Here is a 21,215-nt window from a genome sequence, read left to right as displayed (position 1 = left end):
CAGAACCGATGAAAACCATCCAAAAATGACTTTGTGTTTGCCTAAGGAGAGTTAGGTTCTAGGCTCAAATCATTCTTAACCAGGTGTTTCCAAGTAAGGCTAAAATTTTGTTAGTTTGCACTAGTATGGATGGGCTGGTTGTTAAAGTATTGAAATACTTCTGGCTGGTGAACAGTATAAGAGTGAGTGAGAAAGCATAAAATTCAATAATACATATTGCAATAAATTAGTTCGTTAGTTGTTGTGATGGGTTTTCTGTCATCCCATTACTTAGTTGGTAATAAACATATTGAATAGACAAAACTATTAGACAATATTTTAAGAGCTAGAAAAGTTTCAGATGTAATTGCTGTTAGTTCAGGAACAGCAAAGAGAGGAGAAAAACACCAAAACACTGCAGTTGCTGCTAAGAGAAATTCTTTATCTATTGAGATCTCAAGTCCTAATGATTCTCAATTTAATGGGAAGTTGCTAAAAGCATTTGATGCGGTTCCCTTATCAAACCACAGCTAAGACAAGGTTATTTTAAATACACATATGTACATATGTAACATGTTATTTTATGTATATACGTATATACAGCTGTGCCAATCAAGAAATCACACCAACAATTTCTAAATGAAACAAAACCATTACAATAATTTAAGAGTGATTTGAGCTTCAACTTATGTTCTTGGCAACAACTTAAAGAAACATGTATATATAGATAGCTAATATTGATTATTTTGAGAATTAAAAAAATATTTTAAGATGTGATGCAGATATGATTTATGTATTTATATTACCATACCAGTTGCAAAATATTTTGAACATCACCGTCCTTCATGAATGCCCAATGGGACATTTTAAAATAGTATGTGACAAGGGACCCTGCTTCATTGTGTGGAGGTGCCCTGCATATATTATAAGACATCTCCATCCCTGGGCCATGCCTTCCAAGAGCCAAGAGCACGGTCCGATCACAGAAATAACCCAAATCATCCCCATATGTTTCCAGAATGCTCCCTGGGAACCCAACAGACTGCGAGCCATTGGCAGGTTCAGTGGTTAAAAACAGAGGCTGCGTTATAAGTCAGGCTTCGGATGTCTGAGTCTCAGGAGTCTGGGCCAAATTGGCATTTATCTTCTCTTGCTGGTCTGTGAAGCCCCCTCCTCCAAGGGCTTCACGCTTCTGCAATATCACCAATCCCCGCCACCCATTCAGTGAAGCAGTGACTTGCCTAAGGTCACAAAGAAAGTAAGTAGCCAAGCCAGGAGCCACACCCAGCCCTGACTCCCGACCCCTTTACCACCCAAGTGCCTCACAGCACTCCTGTGGGGCGAGGGTCACCATTAGCCCTGTTTCCCAGGTACGAAGCCAAGGTGAAGGGAGTCAGAGTCACTGGTGGCCCAAGTTCACAGTGGGAATTGGATTTGAAGCACTTGGATTTGAACCCAGGCCTCTCCCACTTCAGAGCCTGTGGTCTCAAAGCCAGGTGCATACACCCAAGGGGTGTGCAGGACAAGTCACTGGGATGAGGCTGGTAATCAAAACCCTCTCTATTTATTTTTAATTTTAAAATGGAATAATTTAAGCCTTATTACTAATATACAGAATGCTAGTAGTACCTGAATATAATTTATAAATAAATATACCTATTGGAGGTACGTGCCCAAACAGCATCTCCTCTTCGGTGCACGATCACGAGAGGGAGGCTGTTGTCGCTTTACCTGCTAAGCCGTGGGGCTTCCCAAAGCCCCTCTCGGGTACTATCACCAGAGAGGGGCATAGCAGGCAACGGCAATGCAGGTTACAGACGGACAGCCTGGGTTCAAGTCCCCTCTCTGACACTTCCCAAGCTGTCTGACTTTGGACAAGTGGCTTTACCATTCTGGCCTGTTTCCTCATCTGTGAAATCAAAATAACAGCAGCTCTCACCTCCGAGGGTCAAGGTGAGGGATAAGTCAGTTATCCCTAAGTCAGTGAAATACTGAGAACGATGCCTGATACACAGTAAGTGCTCAGAAAATGTGAGCTATGACTATTGTTTACCCCGCCTTGCGAGTGGCTAATAGGTGCAGAGAGCTAAAATAATGAGGTAACAGTTAAATGGAGGGGGCCGGGATCCAGAACCCGGTTCTGAACCACAGCCGCACCTCAGAGCCTGTTTGCTTCTCTGCAAGATGGGGTTAAGAGCAGCATGCACCTCACAGCGCTCTCCCAGGAGGGAAGGAGGTCGTTTTCTGAAAGAAGGGGATTCAGTCATCCTGTCCCGCCAGGCACAGGAGGCTAGAGGGCAGACCAAAGGCTCAAGAGACGTGAAAGCCGTGGAACAGAGGTCCCGGGCTTACATTCGCCTTGGCCCCAAGGTAGGACAAGGGCGCCCTCTAGTGGCGGAAGCAACCCCAACGGCCAAGTGTCCTGGGGCTCTTTGTGTGCTAGACCCTGAGGGCACACACTGCATCCCGGAGGAAACCGAGGCGCAGAGAAATTGGGACACAGCAGTCTGGCCCCAGAACCTACACTCTTTCTCCCTCTCTTTCCAAAACTCTGCCCCAGCCCTGGAGCCCCGGTTCTGGAAATTTGGGGCAGGGCACACCTTTGATGTCCCAGGCTGTGCTGGGCCCAGCAGGGTGGCTTGGCATCCCTGGCCCGCCCGCCAAACGCCAGCAGCACCAAGACAAAGGACAATGCCCTGTGCCTGAACGTGCTCCTGACTCCAAGATCAGGTGCTGGAGCTTCAGCTGCTTCCTGCCAAACTCAGGAGTGCGGGGTTGGGGTATTCGGGGTTCTCGATGACCCCGGGGCCGAACTTGAGCTCCAGGAAGCGGCGGTAGTTGTTAGGTGCCTGCGCCACGAAGCCGGCGAAGGGCAGGGGCACGAGAGGCTGCAGGAAGTGTTCGGGGAACTCGACATCCTGCCGGTGGTCCAGCCACGTGTCCTTGGTCATGACCCCGTTTCGAGGGTAGAAGGGCCACAGGTCCACGTGCAGGTGGTTGCTCTCGCTGTACTGCACGCGGAAGAAGTCGCCCTCCACAGCCTTCTCCCACACGAAGCCGCGCTCATCCACCACCGAGCCCGCCTCGGCACCCCGCAGCTGCTCGCAGTTGCCCACGTCCTCCAGGTAGATGCCCAGGTCCACGTCGTAGTCCCACGGGATAATGTCACCGTGGCGGGCCGCCCCCAGCAGCGAGCCGCCCTCCAGCCAGTAGCGCACGCCGGCCGCCTCCAGCACGCCCACCACGTAGCGGGCCGTCTCGCGCAGCGCACGCAGGCAGCACGGGGGTGTCCAGCGCTCCTCGTACAGGTAGGCCGGCGTGTCGCCCACCACTGTCCCGAAGCAGCGCGGGGTCTCCTTGTTGCATCCGAACCACTCGAGCCGCCCGCCCTCCCAGCTCACCAGGCGGATGCCCAGCGCCCGCAGCAGCGCTGCCCGCCGCGCCCGCCCCTCGCGCTCCGCCTTCCAGCGCGCGTGGGCCGTGGTCAGCGGGGGCTGGCGCGCCCTGGCGAAGGGCAGGTCCAGCAGCTGCACCGTCCAGCCGCGGAGGGCGGTCTGCAGGAAGAGGCCGGTGCCCACGGGCCGGGCCAGGGGCGCCGAGAGGTTGAAGAGGTCGCGGGCGCGCAGGAGAACCACGGCGTCCCCGTCCAGGGCGTCACAGCGGGGTGCGGAGGGTGCCGGGCCGTAGCGCGCCGTCCACTCCCGCAGGCTGACGTTCAGGGCCAGGCACCGGGCAGGGTTGGCCGAAGCAACGGGAGCGGCCACCAGGCGTGCGCCTCCCGCTCGCAGCACCTCGGCCATGCGCTTCAGCTGGCCCGGTGCCTCGGCCCTTGCCCCGTCGGGCACCAGGGCCACGTACTCGGTGGCCACGTAGGTCTCAGGGCGCGAGGCTGCAGCGGGCCGGTCCAGGGCGGGCTGGAGCAGCGCCAGGCGAACGCTGGGGATGCGGGGCAGGGCGAGAGGCGGGTAGGGGAGCGTGTCGGCTGCCACCACCACCGGCTGGGCTGGGTCCTGCTGCAGGAAGGAGTCCACCAGCTCTGGCACCGCGTTGTCAAAGGCCTCGAACTCCCGCACCAAGATGGTGACCCGGGGGCCGGAGGCAGACCCACGGCGGGAGCCCCTGGCCGGGGAGTACCTGGGCTGGTGCTGCAGCCACGAGACATAGAACAGGACCAAGAGGTTGAGGGTGATGGCGGCTGCCAGAGCAGCCTGGCAGCGGGTGAGCCGCATGGGGCTGAAGTCAGGCCCTTAGCTGGGCTTCCTGGGTATCCTGGGGAGCGGGGATGAAAGGGGAGACTGGAGCTGGTTGTCAGAAACCCCCCCAACCCATCCTCAGCCTTGTCTTCCTCTCCCAGCCTTTTCCTTATTTGGTTTCACTTCCGACATTTCCTCCTCCAGGAAGCCCTCCCTGATCCCAGGCCGGGTCATGCAACCCCCTCTGGGCTCCTTCAGACCCGTGGGTTCCCCGACTCTAGCCTACCACTCTAATTCATTAGTGAGTAGGGCCCAGTCTGTGTGAGGGCAGGTCCTCAGCCTGTCTTGGTCACTGTTGGGTACCCAAGGCTACTCAGCACAGAGCCAGGTACACATCAGATGCTCAGGAAGTTTTTAACCAATGAATCACCTTCCCTTCTTCCTTGTTCAGTCCCACCCTTTTATTCATTGCCAAGTTCTCATTCAGATTCGGGTTCAGTTATAAATGCCCAGACCCCATTCATTCCCTGCTCTCACCCCTGATCTCTTCTTCCCTCCCCCCCCCCACACCCTGGCCCCGGGGTCAGAGCCTTGGCCACCAAGCCCCTCCCCTGCTGCCTCCTTCTCACTTCCTCAAATCCTCTGCCATCTGGCCATTTCTTTCCTGATGGTCAGCCAGATGTTTTCAGTTTTTGCAAGGAAAGCTAGAAATGTTTTCTTAAATCATAGAATTATTCCAGTTTGTAATGTTGGCCACTAATTAATTTTTTTTTAATGGAATGGGTCAAACTCATAGAAACAGGAAGTAGATGGTGGTTGCCAGGGGCTGTGAGGAGGCAGAAACGGGGAGTTGTTGTTTAATGGGTATAGAGTTCCAGTTTTGCAAGATGAAAAAGTTCTGGAGATTGTTTGCACAATAATATGAATATACTTAACACTACTGAACTATACACTTGAAAACTGTTAAGATGACAAATTTTGTTATGTGTATTTTATCACAATTAAAAAATCTTTTTTTTTTTTGAAGTAGAGTGGGCTGCATCCAAAGAGGCTGTGCTCCCTCCATAGGGCACCTCCACCTCTATTCATGGGCCACATTCCTAAGCAACCCCCAGGTGGCGCTGTCTCTATGTCCCCATCACAACTTGAAGACTTGGCTGGTCTCCAGCACAGAAGGAATAATTAACTCTCTCTTCTGAGCAGATACTAAAGTTTCCCCATGAAGGATCTTCATAGGTTCTGCCCCTCCCGGAGAGGGGGACGTCAGAGACCCCGCTAATCTTCCTACCTCCTAAATACTTCTGACCCCCCCCTCCCTATTCCCACAGCTCTCCCTTCAACCCCGGTTCACCCAGATCCCCACCCAGCCTCCCACGGTCTCCTAAGTCCCCTCCTCGTGGCAGCCAGAGGGGTCTGCATAAAGCACAAATCTGACCTCTCCCTCTCTCGCTCAGAATCTGCCATGGCTCCCTAGTGCCCTGGGGAGAAAGTCTAAGTTTCTTACAAAGTCCCACCAGGCCTCGTATGACCCGGCCCTTGCCTGCCACCATTCCAGCCCCATCTCCTGCCATGCATCCTCGAACTCTGTGCCTAAGCCATCTTGGACTTTTCTTCAAACAGATCTTATTTCTAAACCTTTGTGTATCCTGTTCCTCCTGCCTAGAAGAGTCTCCTCTCGAACACCCCTTCTCCCTGTGCCTGTTTTCTCCTGGAGAACTCACTTATGCTCAGGCTTTAGCTCAGATGGCCCCTCCCCCAGGAAGCCCTCCCTGAACCACAGGCTGAGTCAGAAGTCCCCTCTGGGCTCCCGGAACCCCTGGGCTGCCTGTTCTGGTTTGGCACTGTCTGGGGATGGCTCTGTGTGCCCCACTAGACTGTGAGCCCCAGGAGGGTAGAGCCAGGACCGTCTCAATCACCACTGTGTTCCTCCCACACGACTGGGCACTGAAAATGCACTTGGTGAAAAGATGATGACTGGGGGCAGGGGTTTTGTGTGTCTGTAAAGCCCACTCAGGTCCCCAGGGCCAAATTCTGCACTGTGGCCATGCACCTGGGGCCCTGCCCTGGTCTCCCTGTCTCCTCTCTCTCTCTCTCCCTCCAGAAACGCCCTCTCATCCCTCTTCACCCATCCCAGGCCTGCTTGCCCTTCTCTGACCCAACTCAGATGGCACTTAAGAGTCTGAGTTGCACTTTCAGAGCGACTTGTTATTCTTCAGAACCTTGGAACTGCCTTCTGGACCTTCGATCAATCCCTCCTTCCTTCCATCCTTCCAGGTTGTGGAACTCCTACAACATACCATGCACTGTCCTAGGCCCTGGGGAAACAGCCGTGGACACATAACACACAGGGACAGACAATACCACTGAGCTTGGGCAACTCACATTACTTGGGTGGTGGGGGAGGAACCGTTGGGACCACAGAATCTTCAGGGTCTTAAAAATCTTAGAATTTTAGCGCTCAGGTACACAGAAACAGAGAAGAGACCTTTAGATGGTTTCAGAATCTTCTAACAATTCTAAAGAGACCTTCCTCCTGCTTCGGCCTTGTCTCCTATGGTCTGTGCCCCACTCAGAGCCCAGAAGGATTCTGTTCAATCTTCAGTTAGATTCTGTCCTGCGTCTGCTCAAGGCTTCTGTGGCTCGAGACTCACTCAAAGGAAAAGCCAAAGTCTTCGCTGAGACCCACAAGGCTCCACGTGATCCCCCACCCTCTCCCACTTGCCTGCTCAGCTGCAGCCACGTGGGCCACCAAACACCATTCTCCAAATACACCCAGGAGACCCCAGCTGTGGCACTGGCTGTCCCCTCTGCCTGGATGCTCTCCCCCAGGTAGCAGCTGCATGCCTTCTCCCCTGGCTTTCAGGTCTTTGCTCAAATGTCACCTGTAGAGTGATCCCTTCCTTTGGCCACCCTACTTAAAAATGCCTCTCCCTATCACCCACATACTTCCTATGTCCCATCCCTGGGCTATTTTCCTCCCCTAGTAGTTCTCATGTAGATTTTACTTGTCTCTTGTTTTGTCTGTTTTGTTCCCTGCTGTACACCCAGAACACGGCTCAGTACCTGGCACACAGCAGGTGCTCAATAAATTTGTGTGGAATGAATGACTGACTCCTGTTATTCAGATGGGGAACCTGCGGCACAGAGAGAGGAAGGCCAAAGGGAGCAGAATCCAGGTCTCCGCCCCCAGAACCTGGTTCTCACCACACGCTATCTGGCTGACTCTGGGCCAGGAGGTGCCCAAAAGGACAGAGGACAGAAGCCAGTTTCTCAGAGACCAGCAGGTATGACAGCCAGATGAGGAGGTGAGGGAACCAGAGTAGAGAGAGAGAGGAATCATCTAGTACCCTGACAAGGTCAGTCTTGGCTTCCCCAGCTGTAAGGACTCAAAACTCCTTCACTGGGGCAAAGTGGATGAAACGGTGAATTTGAAGGATCATAATAATATCAACAATTCTAGCTGATCTTGATGTGCCAGTTCCTGTTCTAAGCATTTTACCGATCTTAACTTGTTTAATCTTCACATTATGATCACATTTAAAGATGAGGAAACTGAGGCAGACAGGTGAAGTCACTTGCCCAAGGTCACACAGCTGGGAAGTGGTGGACCTGGGATTTGACTGGGAAGCTGGCTCCAGTGTTGTGATTTTAGCCAATAAACTCTGCTGTCTCTTTTGGGTCCACAAAGACAGTCCAACTTTCAACCCATCTTCAGTGAGATAACCCCTTTCCCTTGCCCTCACTTGACAGGTGCTTTCAAAGCTGAATATGGCCCATTAATTAATTAATTCAACTCATTAACTCAACAAACATATATTTATTGAGTGCCCTCTATGTTCTGGGGACATGGGGTGAACCAGACAGTGGTTGGGCAGGCCCTCCAGAGGTAGGAAGACAGACAAACTCCCTGCAAACAACTTACAGATAGAGCAGGAAACCAGCAGGGAGCATGAGAGAGAAAAGGTGGTCAGGGGAGGAGAGGACAGTTAAGCTGAGACTTTGTCTCTCCATTGCCCACAAAACAAGGTAAGTGGATCCACATTCACTTCAGGCTAGACTTCACCTGGCCTGAGCCTCAGTTGCTGCATCTGTAGAATGGGAATGTGATGGATAGAGAAAATGAGTGATGTGTGGAAAAACCTTTGGGGACAAGGGCAGTTCCCACGTGAGTGCAGGTGACACTGAGGGGCTTCTTACCTCCTAGGTTGCAGGCTGAGGGAGCTCCAGGGGGCGGTTCCAGCCCAGCTCAGCTGCACTGCTGAGGGAAGGAGAAACCAGAAAACCCCAAATCAGCCAATTTCACACAACAGAGCACAATTTCATTTTACCTACAAAAGTGGCAACGAGAAGGTCAAGGAATCATTTCTCTTGAAATCTCATAAGCTCAGGGACCACCTGAAGCATCTGTGAAGGGAAGGAGTGAAGGGAAGGATGTCATAGCAACCTATAACCATCCCTTCTTTCATAAATGTGTCCAGAAAGGTAAGGCTAGAAGTGACAGGTGTTACCATGACAACCCCTTTCCTAGACACACTCCATCCTGAGAGACAATCCTAAAATGTCCTGTACCTTGGTGGGCCTGGTCCCTAGGGTCACTGGAAGGGGGACTGCCCCCATTACCATAGTAACCAGGACTTGGCTTTGCTTGTTTCTTACCTCCCTGGGGATGGTCCAGGCCTTGTAACCATAGCAACTACTCCTCAGCAGAGCATCTCGTCTAAATAAAAACACCTGGTTGGTTTGGTCCACAGACCTCCCACTGATGGGAAAGGGGGAGATGGATGGTTACCATGGTAATGCCAACTGGGTGGCTGGGCGGAGGGGTTGGGAAAGAGATGTTTCCCTCAGCAGTGTCCTTGGGGCTGGGGTCCTTTCTACCTGAGTGCTAGGTGAGGTTGCCACAGTAACCAATGAGGGTAGGGGTATAAGGACCACCAGGGACTTGGGTTACCTTAGCAACCTCTTCCTGGTGCAGGGCCAGGACAGGTTTGGAGCTCCATAACCACAAAGGTGGAGGGGAGGGGAGGCTAAGGGTGTTCCCGACTGGGAAGAGTTACCATGACAACCGACCTGGGCCAGGAATCTGGATGGGGCCATTGCTGAAACCACCGTTGGTGGTCGTTCTGTCTCTGAAAGAGTGACAGTGATTGTCGAGAAGAATGGTGTTTGGGTCTGGAGAGGACTAGAGTCTTTCTTTGGGGTGAAGCGTGAGGAGGGGGGCAGAAAGCGGCCCCTCCTTAAGTCCCGCGCTTCCCAAAGGCAACCCTCGCGCCGGGCCTGGGTCGCGTTTGCCCTCCTTCGGGCGCGCGCCCCTTCCCGCCCCCCACGCGCGCGCCTTCGGGGTCGACCCGGGTGGGCGAGGCGCGCATCCGACTTCGTTCCCGTCACCGGCCCCCCCGGCCCCCACCAAGCGCGCGCGCGACTGTCGGCGCGGCCGCGCAGGCGCGCGAGGCACAGCGGGCGCGCGGGCCGGCCCCGGGGCCTCCATGATGGAGGAGCGAGCGGCCGCCGCGGTCGCCGCCGCCGCCTCCTCCTGCCGCCCGCTGGGCTCCGGCGCGGGCCCCGGCCCGACGGGGGCGGCCCCGGTTTCTGCCCCCGCCCCCGGGCCCGGCCCGGCTGCTAAGGGAGGCGGCGGTGGAGGGAGCCCCGGCCCCACGGCGGGGCCGGAGCCCCTGAGCCTGCCCGGGATCCTACACTTTATCCAGCACGAGTGGGCGCGCTTCGAAGCGGAGAAGGCCCGCTGGGAGGCCGAGCGCGCCGAGTTGCAGGTGAGTACCGCCCCGGGACCCCCGACCCCCCGCCCGGCCCGGCCCGGCCCGGCCTCACCCGCCGCCGCCGCCGCCGCCGCCGCCGCCATCTTGGAGCAATGGCCGCCGGGACGGCCGGGGGGGCGGGTAGGGGACCGCGACCGGCCCCGAGACGGAGTGAGGGGCCGTCCGAGGGGGGCCCTAAGGGCACCCGGGCAGCTGGAGGCGGGAGGGGGGGCCCAGGGCCGGGACCGCGGCCACCGAGAGAAGGGGCGCAGGGGAGCAGAACCGGCTGGAAGTGGGAGTGGGATTGAACGGACCGGCAGAAGGATTCCTGAGAGAGTGGCCTCGGGGCCCCGAGGGGACCCCAAGAGAACTCAGCAAAGGGTGATGAGAGGGCATGGAGGAGTCTTGTATGCGAGTGAGCAAAAAGCTCCAAGGGTGCCGAGGGACTCCCACTCCGTCCCCGGCCAGGTGCGCGTTGGAGGTGGAGCCCGCTGGGCCCCGGGTGGGAGAGAGGGGGCGTCGGGGAAACTTGGGATCCGTTGGGGACGAGAGCGGGTCGGGGCGGGTAACCCGGGTGAGTCGGAAGAGGAAGTCAGGGAGCTCGGGACGGGTGTGTTTCGGAGCGTTTGGACAGGAGGGACTGAAAGACGGCTGTGTCGAGGACTCGGGGGATGAGAGCAAGGTGTCGGGGGGTCCCCGATGAAGATGTGTGCCCTCCCCTCCGAGGAGGAAACGTTGGGGAGCCCTGGCAGGCGTGGCTTGGGAGGGCAGGGGAGGGGGTCCCTGGGTCGGAAGCACGAACGGGGCCAGGACGTGCCTCAAGAACCTGTGTTGGAAGAGCCTGAGAGCCGAAACTCTTTGGGGGTGTGGAGGAGTGGGGACTCCCGCCCTGAGATGGGAAGTGTGTAGGAAGTCGGATGGAGAACCCCGAACTGGAGTGGGGGAGGGTCAAACATGTCCAGCTGTGGAGATGGGAGGCGGGATGGAGAATGTGAGGAGGAATCCGGGGGACCTCAGGGATGGCAGGGGGAGCATTTTGTAGAGCAGGAAGGCAGCCAGAGGAAGCATCTCAGAAGGATCCTGGGGGGAGGTGTTTGTGGAAGTTTCTGGGAAAGGACCCTATGGTTTGTGGAGTAGCTTGGGGGAGGGATGTGCCCTCGGATGATGATTGGAAGAGGCTGAGGCTGGACTGGGTTTTGTGACCTTGAGAAGTGTGGGTCGATTGGCAGAGTGTCCTGAGGAGCCTGGGTATCAGAGTTGTGAGGATTTGAAGGGTCCCTGGGCTGGGGTGTTATTAGCAGAAGTCAGTACCTGCTTCTAGCAGCTCGTCTTTCCCCTTCTGATTTGCTGTTTCCTATCTAGTTGTGGTGGGGACCCAAGTAAATACCGGATTAGAATTTTGTCCTTAGGATGAATAAAGAGAGCATCCCGCAATTCTCCCACCCCAATAGGGATCTTAGCTGTGTGGTGGCTGAGGCTTGGAGTTGGGGTGGGAGAGAAATCCTTATGTAAGTACCCCTCGCTTTGGTGTCCCATGGTGTCCCATCTCTACTTACAGAACTCTTTCCCAGGGTACATCTTATTAGATCTTCTCAGTGCCCCATTATGGAGGCAGGGCCAATGGCATTGCCCTCACTTAGCAATCATGATAGCAGCTGCTGTTTGTTGAGCACATATTATGTGCCAGGCACTGTATTAGGCACTTCAGATACATGGTATCATTTAATCCTTGCAACATTCTGGGGGGGTAAGTGATATTATTCCCCCCTCCACCACCACCCCCCTTTAAAAAAAAATAATCAGAAGAAGAAATGGAGGCTTTGACAAGATCAGTGATTTATCTAGGGTCACAGCCTGTGGGTGGCAGGAGTGGTCTGTGGGCTTTCAAGCCCATGTATTATTACCTCTCTGATGCCCAGGACAGATGAGAAGCCTGTTCCAAGGAAACCCAGTGGCCTCCCCAGGGTCATCCAGCGCTCGTAACAGACCAGCGTACCCTACAGCACTCACCACCCCGCTTCCTCATCTTTGAGACAAACGAGAGAAAACGTGTCTGTTCCCGCATTTAGTGGTCCTTGGCGTTTGAGAGGAAGTTGTAGATAGCACCCAGTTAGGCTCTCCTTTGTCTAGGCTCCAGCATCTCTTACTTTGTACTTTTATTTTCTTTCTTTCTTTCTTTTTTTTTTGCGGTACGCGGGCCTCTCACTGTTGTGGCCTCTCCCGTTGCGGAGCACAGGCTCCGGACGCGCAGGCTCAGCGGCTATGGCTCGCGGGCCTAGCCGCTCTGCGACGTGTTGGATCTTCCCAGACCAGGGCACGAACCCGTGTCCCCTGTATTGGCAGGCGGACTCTTAGCCACCGCGCCACCAGGGAAGCCCTGTACTTTTATTTTCTTTTGTTCTGTTACATAAGTAAAAATGCAAAGATCTTAGAAGCGTCTGCGTTTATAGATGTGTACACACGCGTGCGCGCGCGAGTGGAAAGGGAAAGCCCCTCCCCACTGTTATTGCTATGAAAGTAATTCACCTCTGTGTGTAATACATGAGATCATACTACATGTATCATTCAGTGACTTTTTTTCGCCACATACTCATGTGTCTTTGTGTTCCTTTCACATCAGCAGAGAGAGGTCTTATTATTATCGAAAACTCCATTCCGCTGGTGTCTGTACCGTAGCTCATTTAGTTTGAGCCCTCTTGCTGAACTTTTAGGTTGTTTCCCGTTTCTGCCCGTCGGAAATGGCTGCAGTGAATGTCCCTGTGTTCCCCTGTGAGTATACAGCAGAATAGATGGGTGGAATGGTACAATAGATGTGTTTATAAAGGGGTGATTAGTTGTGCCAAGTCGGCCCACGTTTACAGTCCCAGCAGCAGCACCCCTTTTTATACACTTCTACTCGAGCCCTTATCACTTAGGGAGGTGTGACTTCTCCTGTGAGATCCTTTAAGGCCTGGACTGCGTCAGATTTTTCTGATAAACTCTGAATACCTTTTCTCCAAGTAGCTGCGTGCAGCTGCTCCTGGCACAGGACCCACATGCAGTCAGCGTGTGGGGAGCAGCAGAAAAGGCAGCCTCTCGTGAGGTCCTGCCAGGAGGCGCCCAAAGATGGGAGCAGGGAGGTGGCATCGACGTGGTTGATAATAAGCAGGACTTTGCCAGGTAGGGGGATTCCCAGAAGGAGGTGACGTGGTTTCTGCCCTTCAGAAACTTCCAGGCTAATAGAGAAGGCTGGTTTGTGCAGGAGGTTACAGAGAACTGTACACACTGACGCAGTTGAGTCTTTGATTGCGTGGCTCTGCCCACGATCTCTGGTACTTCTGCAAAGGGGAGTGAGCTCTTTGAGGGCGAGAGGGATCTTGGGGGCGGGGCCTGAACTGGACACATGTAGGAGCAGCTGGTGGAGAAGGTATGGAGCTGGCCCATCTCCACTGCCAGCCTCACAAGGGGCTCTGGGGGATCCATGGGGACTCAACCCTGCCAGGAGCCCCCCAGACCCTGGGGAGGACGAGTGGAGTGCAGGAGATGCAGGGCCAGATGGGACTGAGCCGGGACGGGGAGCGGGCTGGGACAGAAAGGTTGGGGTACAGAGAGTCATCAGCGGCCCCTGGGAGCACTGAAATGCTCAGGCCCCTCCGGAAGCTTTTTCCATGCCGCCTGGGTGGAAAGGGAACAGCCGGAGGAGAGGCGGCGGCCCTGTCTCAGAGTGGCAGTGGGTGGATGTGGTGGGTAGAAAACTTCCAGATCCCAGCCTTACCTGCCAACAGATCAGGCAGCCATGGCTGCTGGTGTTTGCGGGGTGGGAGGGACTGGCCACCAGCACTTCCCCTCTCTGTGGTATTCCACCAACTCGGGACACTTCAGCCACATGTTTCTGGTTCTCTTTTTTCCCTTCTTTGCCAGAGGAACCGGGAAGAGGCCCACAGAGCAAAGTGAGATTATTTTTGACCACGGCGCATGGCATGCAGGATCTTGGTTCCCCGATCGATCAAGGATCAAACCCGTGTCCCATGCGGTGGAAGCGCAGAGTCCTAAGCACTGGACTGCCAGGGAAGTCCCCCTGAGTGAGATTCTTGCATCATCATTAGGAGAAGGGAAATCAGGGCTTGCTATGGGGCAAAGGGGGTGCGGGAGGCTGAGCAAGTGTGAGGTCTGAGCGTGATTCTGGACCCTGCTTTCTGCCCCTTGACCCCACTTTCTTCCCCCACAGGTGAGGGTCACCTCCTTATTACCTTAAATCCACTCATTGCCCGCCTGCCTGATCCTAGTCTGGGCCCCCGTCATTTCTCCCTGGGATTCCTGGGATTGCTTCCTTCTGTGACTGGTCTCTCGGCCTTTAGCTTTGCCCTCCCCTCGCCCCCTGCAGCTATCATTTCTCCACATTATAGCTTGCGGAATTACCTTTGTAAGATGCAAATCTGATTATATCTCTTCTCTGCTTAAAAAACCCTTCCATAGCTTCCCCTGTGCTCTTAGGATGAATTTCAGACTTGCTCACACGGTCTGCGATCCTTTGTCGGGCCTGCAAGCTTCTCTGATTTTCCTCACTAACCCTTTTACACATTCGGATGCAGGCATCCTGGCCTCTGTAGAGTTCCTTAAGCCCACCTTGCCACCCTTGTCTCTGGCCTCGGCCAGCTAGATGCTCCAGCCCCTGGCCGACTGCTAATCAGCCTTCAGGTCTTAGCTGAACCGTCACTTCTTCACCCCAGAAGTGGGTTGGATGTCCCTCCCCTAACCTCCTCTGCTCACTCCTTAGGGTCCTAGTCATGTCCTGTGTTAGTTGTGGCTGCTCGTGTCTGTCGCTTGAGCCAGACTGAGGGCTCTGCGGGGACAGGAGGCACTCGTCTTCTCCGTTCCTTCTCCGGCACCTCACATAGAACCTGGCCCGTCACAGGTGGTCACCAGTGTCAGATACTGAATGCGCGTGGGCTCAGCAGGCCGCGCAGGCACTGGGAAACAGAAGCTCACTGACGGAAGCCCAGAAGGGTGAGGGCACAGGGAGGCCGTAACCCCGGACTCGTAGTTGGTGATGGACCTTTCCTTCCCCACCGCCCCCCACCTTCTAACAAGTCAACGGGCAGAGTAGACCTCAGGGTGACTGAGAAGGTGCACAAAGGACAGAAATTCACACTTCTGAGACACTGATCACGTGTGAGTCTGCCTGTCTGGCCTTAGGTGTTTATGTACATACATGTTGATTTAAAGTGTAGAAAGAAAAAGGTATTGGGGGGAGTCCCTTTCTCTCAATGGACAGATGAGGTTTCTTTTCCATAGCGTACCTGTGACGTGTATTTATGTGTTCGTTGTTTTTCCCGCACCCTCCTCTAAAATATAAACCTCACGTTGTTCAGTGATGTATCCTTTGTCCACAACTGTATCTGGTACATAGCTGGGACTCAACAGATATTTGTGGAGTGAATAAATGAATGAATGACACTTCTGTCATACATTAGTATACATATATGCCTTTTTATTTGTTCAAAAGGAAGCCTACCATTGCAATTACGCCTGTGGGGTAAATTCCTTAGAAGTGGAACTGCTAGGGCAAAAGGCATGTGCATTTAACGTGTTTGTGGATATAGCCAGATTGCCCTCCCGGAAGGGTTTGTCAATTTATGGCGCCACCAGTGGTGTCTGAGTGTGCCTGTTTCCCTGGCCCCCGGCCCTGGCCAGTGCTCGGCAATGCTTAGCGCACATTTGGTTCTCTGCTAATCTGCGGGAGAGACTTGGTCCCTGAAGCAGGACAGGGGTGATAGGAGGCCTGGGGGCACAGGGCTGTGCTGTGCTCCAAGTGCTGGGGGCAGATAGGTCAGGGCCCTTTGAGCCCCAAGGCGAGGAAGAGGCGTGTTCATGGGCGTCTGAGAGGCCACCAACAGTGGACAGTCCTTGAGCGCGAGGCTTTGGGAATGTTCACCACCTGGAAAAGGTATCTGGGGCGACTGGGGGCTTCTGGGGGAGCTGTTGAAGTTCTTCAATAAGCATTTGATGTGTGAGGATTGGCTCCAGGAAGACGCAGCTGCCTGTGGGGCAGGAGGCCTGTAAGCCACAGACAGCTCTGCTCGATGGGCCTCAGGTCTGAGAGGGATCCTAGCTCTCTTAAAGAACTGGGCCCATTTCAAGACCCTAGAAGAACAGACAGGGAGAATAAAAATAGTAAGAGGTAGGAGCTGGCATTTGTTAGCCTTTCTTCTGTGCCAGGCTTTGGACTGAGAAGAACTTAACACATGAGGGGAAACGGAGGCTCAGAGAGGGCCAGTGACCTGCCTAAGATCATGCAGCGAGTAAGTGGCCGAGCCAAGCCTGGAGCTCAGGCAGTCCTAGCCTGGAACAGATGAGCCTTGGGGAGAAGCCAGGGAGGAGCCCTGCGCTCAGGGGCTTTGGCACTGGGCTTCCGGAACCTGGTCAGGGGCCAAGATCCTGCCTCAAAGGCCGTTGACCCGGTGTCTCCAAAAGACCTGTTGACAGACCAGAGCAGACTGGGGCAGCCCGTGCCAGCAGACAGTGTGAAGTGGTTGGCAAGGGCCCTGGGTTGTGGCTGTGGCACGTCTCCCTCACCCTGGGCAGACTCCGGTGGAAAGGTTGGTCCCCACCATGGGGGTCGGGTGGGGAAGCTTTCGCGCTGCAGCGGGAGCTGAGCCGAGCCGCTGGCTCTTGTCTCTAAACGCCAGAAGCAGCTTCCCACGCCTCCCAGAGACAGATGCTCTGGTAGGAGTAGTGGCACGCCACCTCCACCAGCAACCTGAGGGACAGCACCTGCCTGAGTGGGGGGAGGAGGCGCCCAGGGCTGTTAATACCTCCCTGGCCCACCTCCTCCCCAGAGGTGGGGACCAAGTTAGGCCCAGGCTGTCCCTATTTAATTTCAGGGGTTAAGGACTTCTCTTCAGTTGTTTCATTGCGGGTGACATGGAGACAGATCCAGCCGCCCTTGCACTGCTCCATGGAACCCTGGCTCAGGGTCTTCACGCCTGAAGAAGTGGCTGCTGTGTGTTGCTGTGGGGGCAGGGCTGGAGCTGATTGTCCCTGAGTGAGTGAGGGACACATGTCAGTGAGCCTGAGCCCTGCTGTCTTCCTGTCTCCCTCTCTCCCCCCCACAGGCTCAGGTGGCCTTCCTCCAGGGAGAAAGGAAGGGGCAAGAGAATCTCAAGACAGACCTGGTGCGGCGGATCAAGATGTTAGAATATGCGCTGAAGCAGGAAAGGTGAGCCCTGCTGTCCCCCGTCCTGCCTTCAGGGATCAAGCCTTTGGGGTCAAGCGTTCTCTTCCCCATCACCCAGTCCTGCATGGTTCCAGGAGGGGGACAGAACAGGAAATAGTGGGTGGGATTCGGGGTAAACAACTGACAACAGTACTCATAATGGTGGTGGCCCACTGCATGCCAAACACCATATGTTCATTGTCTCATTTATCGCTTCCAGTGGCCTAATGGGTACAGGTGAGGCTTCCAGAGGGTGATGACTTCTTCAAGGACTCTGGAGCTGGGATAGCAACCCAGTTTGCCTGACTCCAAAGAGTGGGCACTTCACAGGCCATCCGTGATGCCTGCTCCGCCCGGGCTGCTTCCTAATCGGGCAGCTCAGCTTCAGAGGGAGGAGAGCTGATTAGAGAGAACCTGGGGCCTGGGATTCCCGAGGTGGGGGCTGGCTCCGTCTACTCTTCCGCGTCTCTCACTGGTTAATCGCTTGATCTTTTAGGGCCAAATACCACAAATTGAAATTCGGGACAGACCTGAACCAGGGGGAGAAGAAGCCAGACCTGTCAGAGCAAGGTACCCACCCCCGATCCTCCCCTCTTGCCCCCTCCCAACAAAACCGGATGTGACGGAGAAGAGCTGAGATGGGCCACGTCTCTCTCACCGTGCTCCACAGAAAGCAGGCTCGGCCGGGGTGGGGAGGGGTTGGGTCTCACTCTCAGCGTCCCTCCCCCGTGGGCTGCTCTTCCGGGTCCTGTGCTGGGCGCTCGGGGGAGTGGGGGCAGGGGGTGAAGAAGGCTGGGAGTCCTGCCTGCTGTCCCTGTGTGAGATAGACAGACACACAAGGCCCGACAGTCTGCGCTCCTGGAAGGAGGCATCAGTTCATCATCAGGGCAGTAGGGAAGGCACTCCAGGTAGAGGGAAGGGTGTACTGGAGCACGGAGGCGTGGAAGAGTGTGGTGTGCTCACAGGGTCAGGGCCTTCCAGGACAGGCTGACGGTGATCTCTGTTCTTCATGTCAGACTCCTCCGACCAGAGTGTGAGTTCCACCAGGGCAGGGGTTTTGTCGACTGATGTAGTCCAGGCACCTAGCCGGGCACATAGTAGATGCCCGATAAATATTCGATGAATAAAACAAACAGATTGTCTCATTTAATCCTCACAACAGTCCCAAGAGGTAGGTGCTGAGATTATTAACTTCGTTTCTCAGAAGAGGAAACTGAGGCTCAGGTAAACTAACGTGCTCAAGGCCGCACAGCCGGGAAGTGGCAGAGCCAGGCTGGGACGTGGTCGAGTCTGCCTCTTCGCTCAGAACTGAGCCCATTTCCCGTGTGGGAAAATAACATAAGTAGAGTCTGAGGATAGTCTGGGAATGGTTGGGAAGTGACCCAGAGACTAGAGAGGAGGAGCACAGGGGCAGAGGGAGGCTTCAGACGCTCTCAGGAAGGGGCTCCAAGGACGATGGAGGAGGTGATGGGCGCGTGGTGGTGCCCTGACCGAGACAGCCCGCCTCCCTTCTCTCCACCCTCCAGTCTCCAACGGCCCGGTGGAGTCGGTCACCCTGGAGAACAGCCCGCTGGTGTGGAAAGAGGGGCGACAGCTTCTCCGACAGTGAGTGTGTGGAGGGCAGGGTGGAGGCTGGGGGGCAAGAAGACATGTTTGGCTTGGGAGATAAGCCCGAAGACTCCACAGTCCTTCCTGTCCCCACTGGGGACCCTGAGCTGTCAGGATCCCTGCTGGCCACAGCTGTTACCCTGTCGGGGAGAGCAAGGGAAGACTCCCTGCAGGAGGCACGTGTGGAAAGCGACCCCAAGTGCCTCTGTGCCTTTTTTTTCCCCAGGGGTAATGTTAAATTGTTTTTTGTTAAAGAGATGTGTGTGTTTTAGAAAACTTGGGAAACATAGGGAAGCAGAAAGAAAAGAATAAAAATCACTCATAATTCCACCACCCAAGGAATTTCATGCCCCTGTAAACATTTTGGCACATATGCTTTCTTTTCCGTGGATATGTATTTGTGCCTGTGTGTGTGTGTGTTTTATAAAAGCCGGGGCTCCCCCTTTGCAGTTTCATAAGGCACTGCTTTTGCTAAGTGTTGTGAACATCTTCCCACATAAATTAGTTATGTTGCCTCATTTCAAGATCTGTATAATAGTCTGTCACATGGATAATCATAACTTCCTATGGCCAGTCTCTTCTTGTGTATTTCGTTGAAGGTGTTTTTTTCAGTAGACAGTGTGACAAACACCAGGAAGTTATTTGTCCATATCCTTGATTTCCTTAAGCTGAATATGTGGGAGTGCAATTGCTAGCTTAAAGGGTGTGCAAACAGTGACAACAGAAAGGTCATCACAGGCGACGGTTGCCAGGTACCTGTCACGAGCCTGACACCGCGCTAAACTCTTTGCACCCAAGGATTCCTCACATAAACCCCCATGTGGTGTAACTGCTAGCATTCCCCTCGTTTTCACAGATGAAAAAACCAAGGGGCAGAGAGGGTATCTGTTTATGGAAGGTCGCAGCTAATCAGCGGAGGGTCTGAGGTGTGATCTCGGGCAGCCTGTCCCCAGAGCCCAACTCCTTCCGCACCACACTTTCCTGCCCCTCCGCTGGTGGGGAGGGGAAGCGTCGGACACACACAGGCGCCCGAGATGAGAGAGCAGGCCAGACAGCAGGCCGAGGCAGGCGCTGTCTGATGTTCCCAAAGGGACAGGGTCAGGCTCAACAGAAGAGGCTCTGGAGGCGCCTCCTGAGGACCAGCATGGGACTCATTGTCTCCAGTCTTTTGAAGCCACAGATATTTTCAGCTTATAGACCAGTCCCAGCTGGCTTCACTTCTTGTAATTGCAGAAGTAATAAATGCTCATTTGTAGAAGTGAGTGGAGTAAATGCCAGAAGTTCCTATTAATATCCCCAGTCTCGCTCTCCAGAGGTCACTGCTCTGACGTTTAGTGTGTGTCTCTCTAGGCCTAGCGAGGGGCGTGATACAAATGTGTGTTTGTGTGTGGTCTATACTTATATGCACATTCTTTTTTTCCCACAAACACTTGAATTGTAAGGAACACCTAACTTAACGGTTTTTGTTCCACTGTTCATCATGGCCCTCTTTCCTTGGCACTCTGCTCTGTTTATCTTGTGCGTAGTGTCCCAGCAGTCATTTGCTTCCACAGTCCTCAGCAGCGGACGTGTAGTTTGGCCCCTGCGTTTCGGTTTACCCGTATGTGCAGTGTCTCCGCGAGCGTCTGTGGCAGCACAGTGCCTGTGTAGAAAGGCTTCCACTGGAAACAGTCTCAGAGGGGAGACGGTGGGGCCAGGGGTGTGCTGCTTTGAAATTTTGATGTATAGTCTGAAGTTGCTCCTCCAAAAAGCCTGGCCCAATTTGCATCGGCCCCCCGCAGCGTATGAAGAAGCCACAAGGCGCCTGACCCACCCTGGTTCTGCCTCCCTGCAGGTACCTGGAAGAAGTGGGCTACACCGACACCATCCTGGACATGCGGTCCAAGCGCGTGCGCTCTTTACTGGGCCGCTCGTTGGAGCTCAACGGGGCCGTGGATCCCAGCGAAGGGGGCCCCAGGGCCACGCCGGGCCCCGGGGGACTCAGCAGCGGCGAGTCGCTGCTGGTGAAACAGATCGAGGAGCAGATCAAGAGGTGAGCCCTGGGGCTTCCCCGGTGGCGCAGTGGTTGAGAGTCCGCCTGCCGATGCAGGGGACGCGGGTTCATGCCCCGGTTTGGGAGGATCCCACATGCCGTGAGCCATGGCCGCTGAGCCTGCGCATCCGGAGCCTGTGCTCCGCAACGGGAGAGGCCACAACAGTGAGAGGTCCGCGTACCGCTAAAAAAAAAAAAAAAGAGGTGAGCCCTTGGGTCTGGCGGGTGCATCCCTGTGTGCCTTCTCCGTCCTGAGGACGTCAGCCGTGCTCTGGGGGCCGCTTCCTTCCTGGGGTGTATCGCGGGCTCCTCTGTCCCTTCCCTGTGGGGTGTCCAGGTTCTGTCTTGGGTTCCCCTGGGTTCCCCTCCCCTGGCGTTGCCTTGGTGCTGTTGTGCATCACAGCTCCCGCTGGCCCGGCCCCCCGTGAAGCTCAGGCCTGTGTGCTCCCCAGGAA

At 55.0% G+C, this 21,215-nt stretch overlaps 2 protein-coding genes across 12 annotated transcripts in view; one reads left to right on the top strand and one right to left on the bottom strand.

Annotated features, from left to right (window-relative positions):
- Positions 1–1,460: 1,460 nt before the first annotated feature.
- Positions 1,461–10,033, bottom strand: FKRP (fukutin related protein). 9 transcript variants are annotated; one of them, XM_081215867.1, is made up of 4 exons: positions 9,521–9,559; positions 8,370–8,430; positions 4,802–4,998; positions 1,461–4,248 (listed from the first exon to the last, which is right to left on the bottom strand). In XM_081215867.1, the coding sequence occupies exon 4, from the start codon at positions 4,206–4,208 to the stop codon at positions 2,721–2,723; it is 1,488 nt and encodes a 495-aa protein (XP_081071993.1). In that variant the 5' UTR covers positions 4,209–4,248; positions 4,802–4,998; positions 8,370–8,430; positions 9,521–9,559; the 3' UTR covers positions 1,461–2,720. The 9 variants fall into 9 exon arrangements, with proteins under 9 accessions (XP_081071993.1, XP_081071992.1, XP_081071991.1 ...); XM_081215866.1 differs by lacking the exon at positions 9,521–9,559 and adding an exon at positions 9,243–9,507 and having other exon boundaries at positions 1,461–4,274; XM_081215865.1 differs by lacking the exon at positions 9,521–9,559 and adding an exon at positions 9,243–9,507.
- The window catches only part of STRN4 (striatin 4), a 25,999-nt gene continuing 14,425 nt past the window's right edge, over positions 9,642–21,215 (top strand). For all 3 annotated transcript variants that reach the window (XM_081215858.1, XM_081215859.1, XM_081215857.1), the window contains exons 1-5: positions 9,642–9,940; positions 17,020–17,123; positions 17,617–17,690; positions 18,647–18,725; positions 20,563–20,760. In XM_081215858.1, the coding sequence (XP_081071984.1) occupies positions 9,659–9,940; positions 17,020–17,123; positions 17,617–17,690; positions 18,647–18,725; positions 20,563–20,760 (737 nt within the window). In that variant the 5' untranslated portion in view covers positions 9,642–9,658. The remainder of the gene's footprint in view (positions 9,941–17,019; positions 17,124–17,616; positions 17,691–18,646; positions 18,726–20,562; positions 20,761–21,215) is intronic.

Source organism: Mesoplodon bidens (assembly GCF_964165515.1).
Source record: "Mesoplodon bidens genome assembly, chromosome: 18".
In the NCBI taxonomy this organism is placed as follows: domain Eukaryota; kingdom Metazoa; phylum Chordata; class Mammalia; order Artiodactyla; family Ziphiidae; genus Mesoplodon; species Mesoplodon bidens.
The sequence above is the reverse complement of the archived record's forward strand: the minus strand, read 5'-3'. Positions and strand labels throughout refer to the sequence as shown.

Coding starts and splice junctions, on each gene's coding strand:
- FKRP (XM_081215864.1), bottom strand. CDS start 4,208: ATGCGGCTCACCCGCTGCCAGGCTGCTCTGGCAGCCGCCATCACCCTC.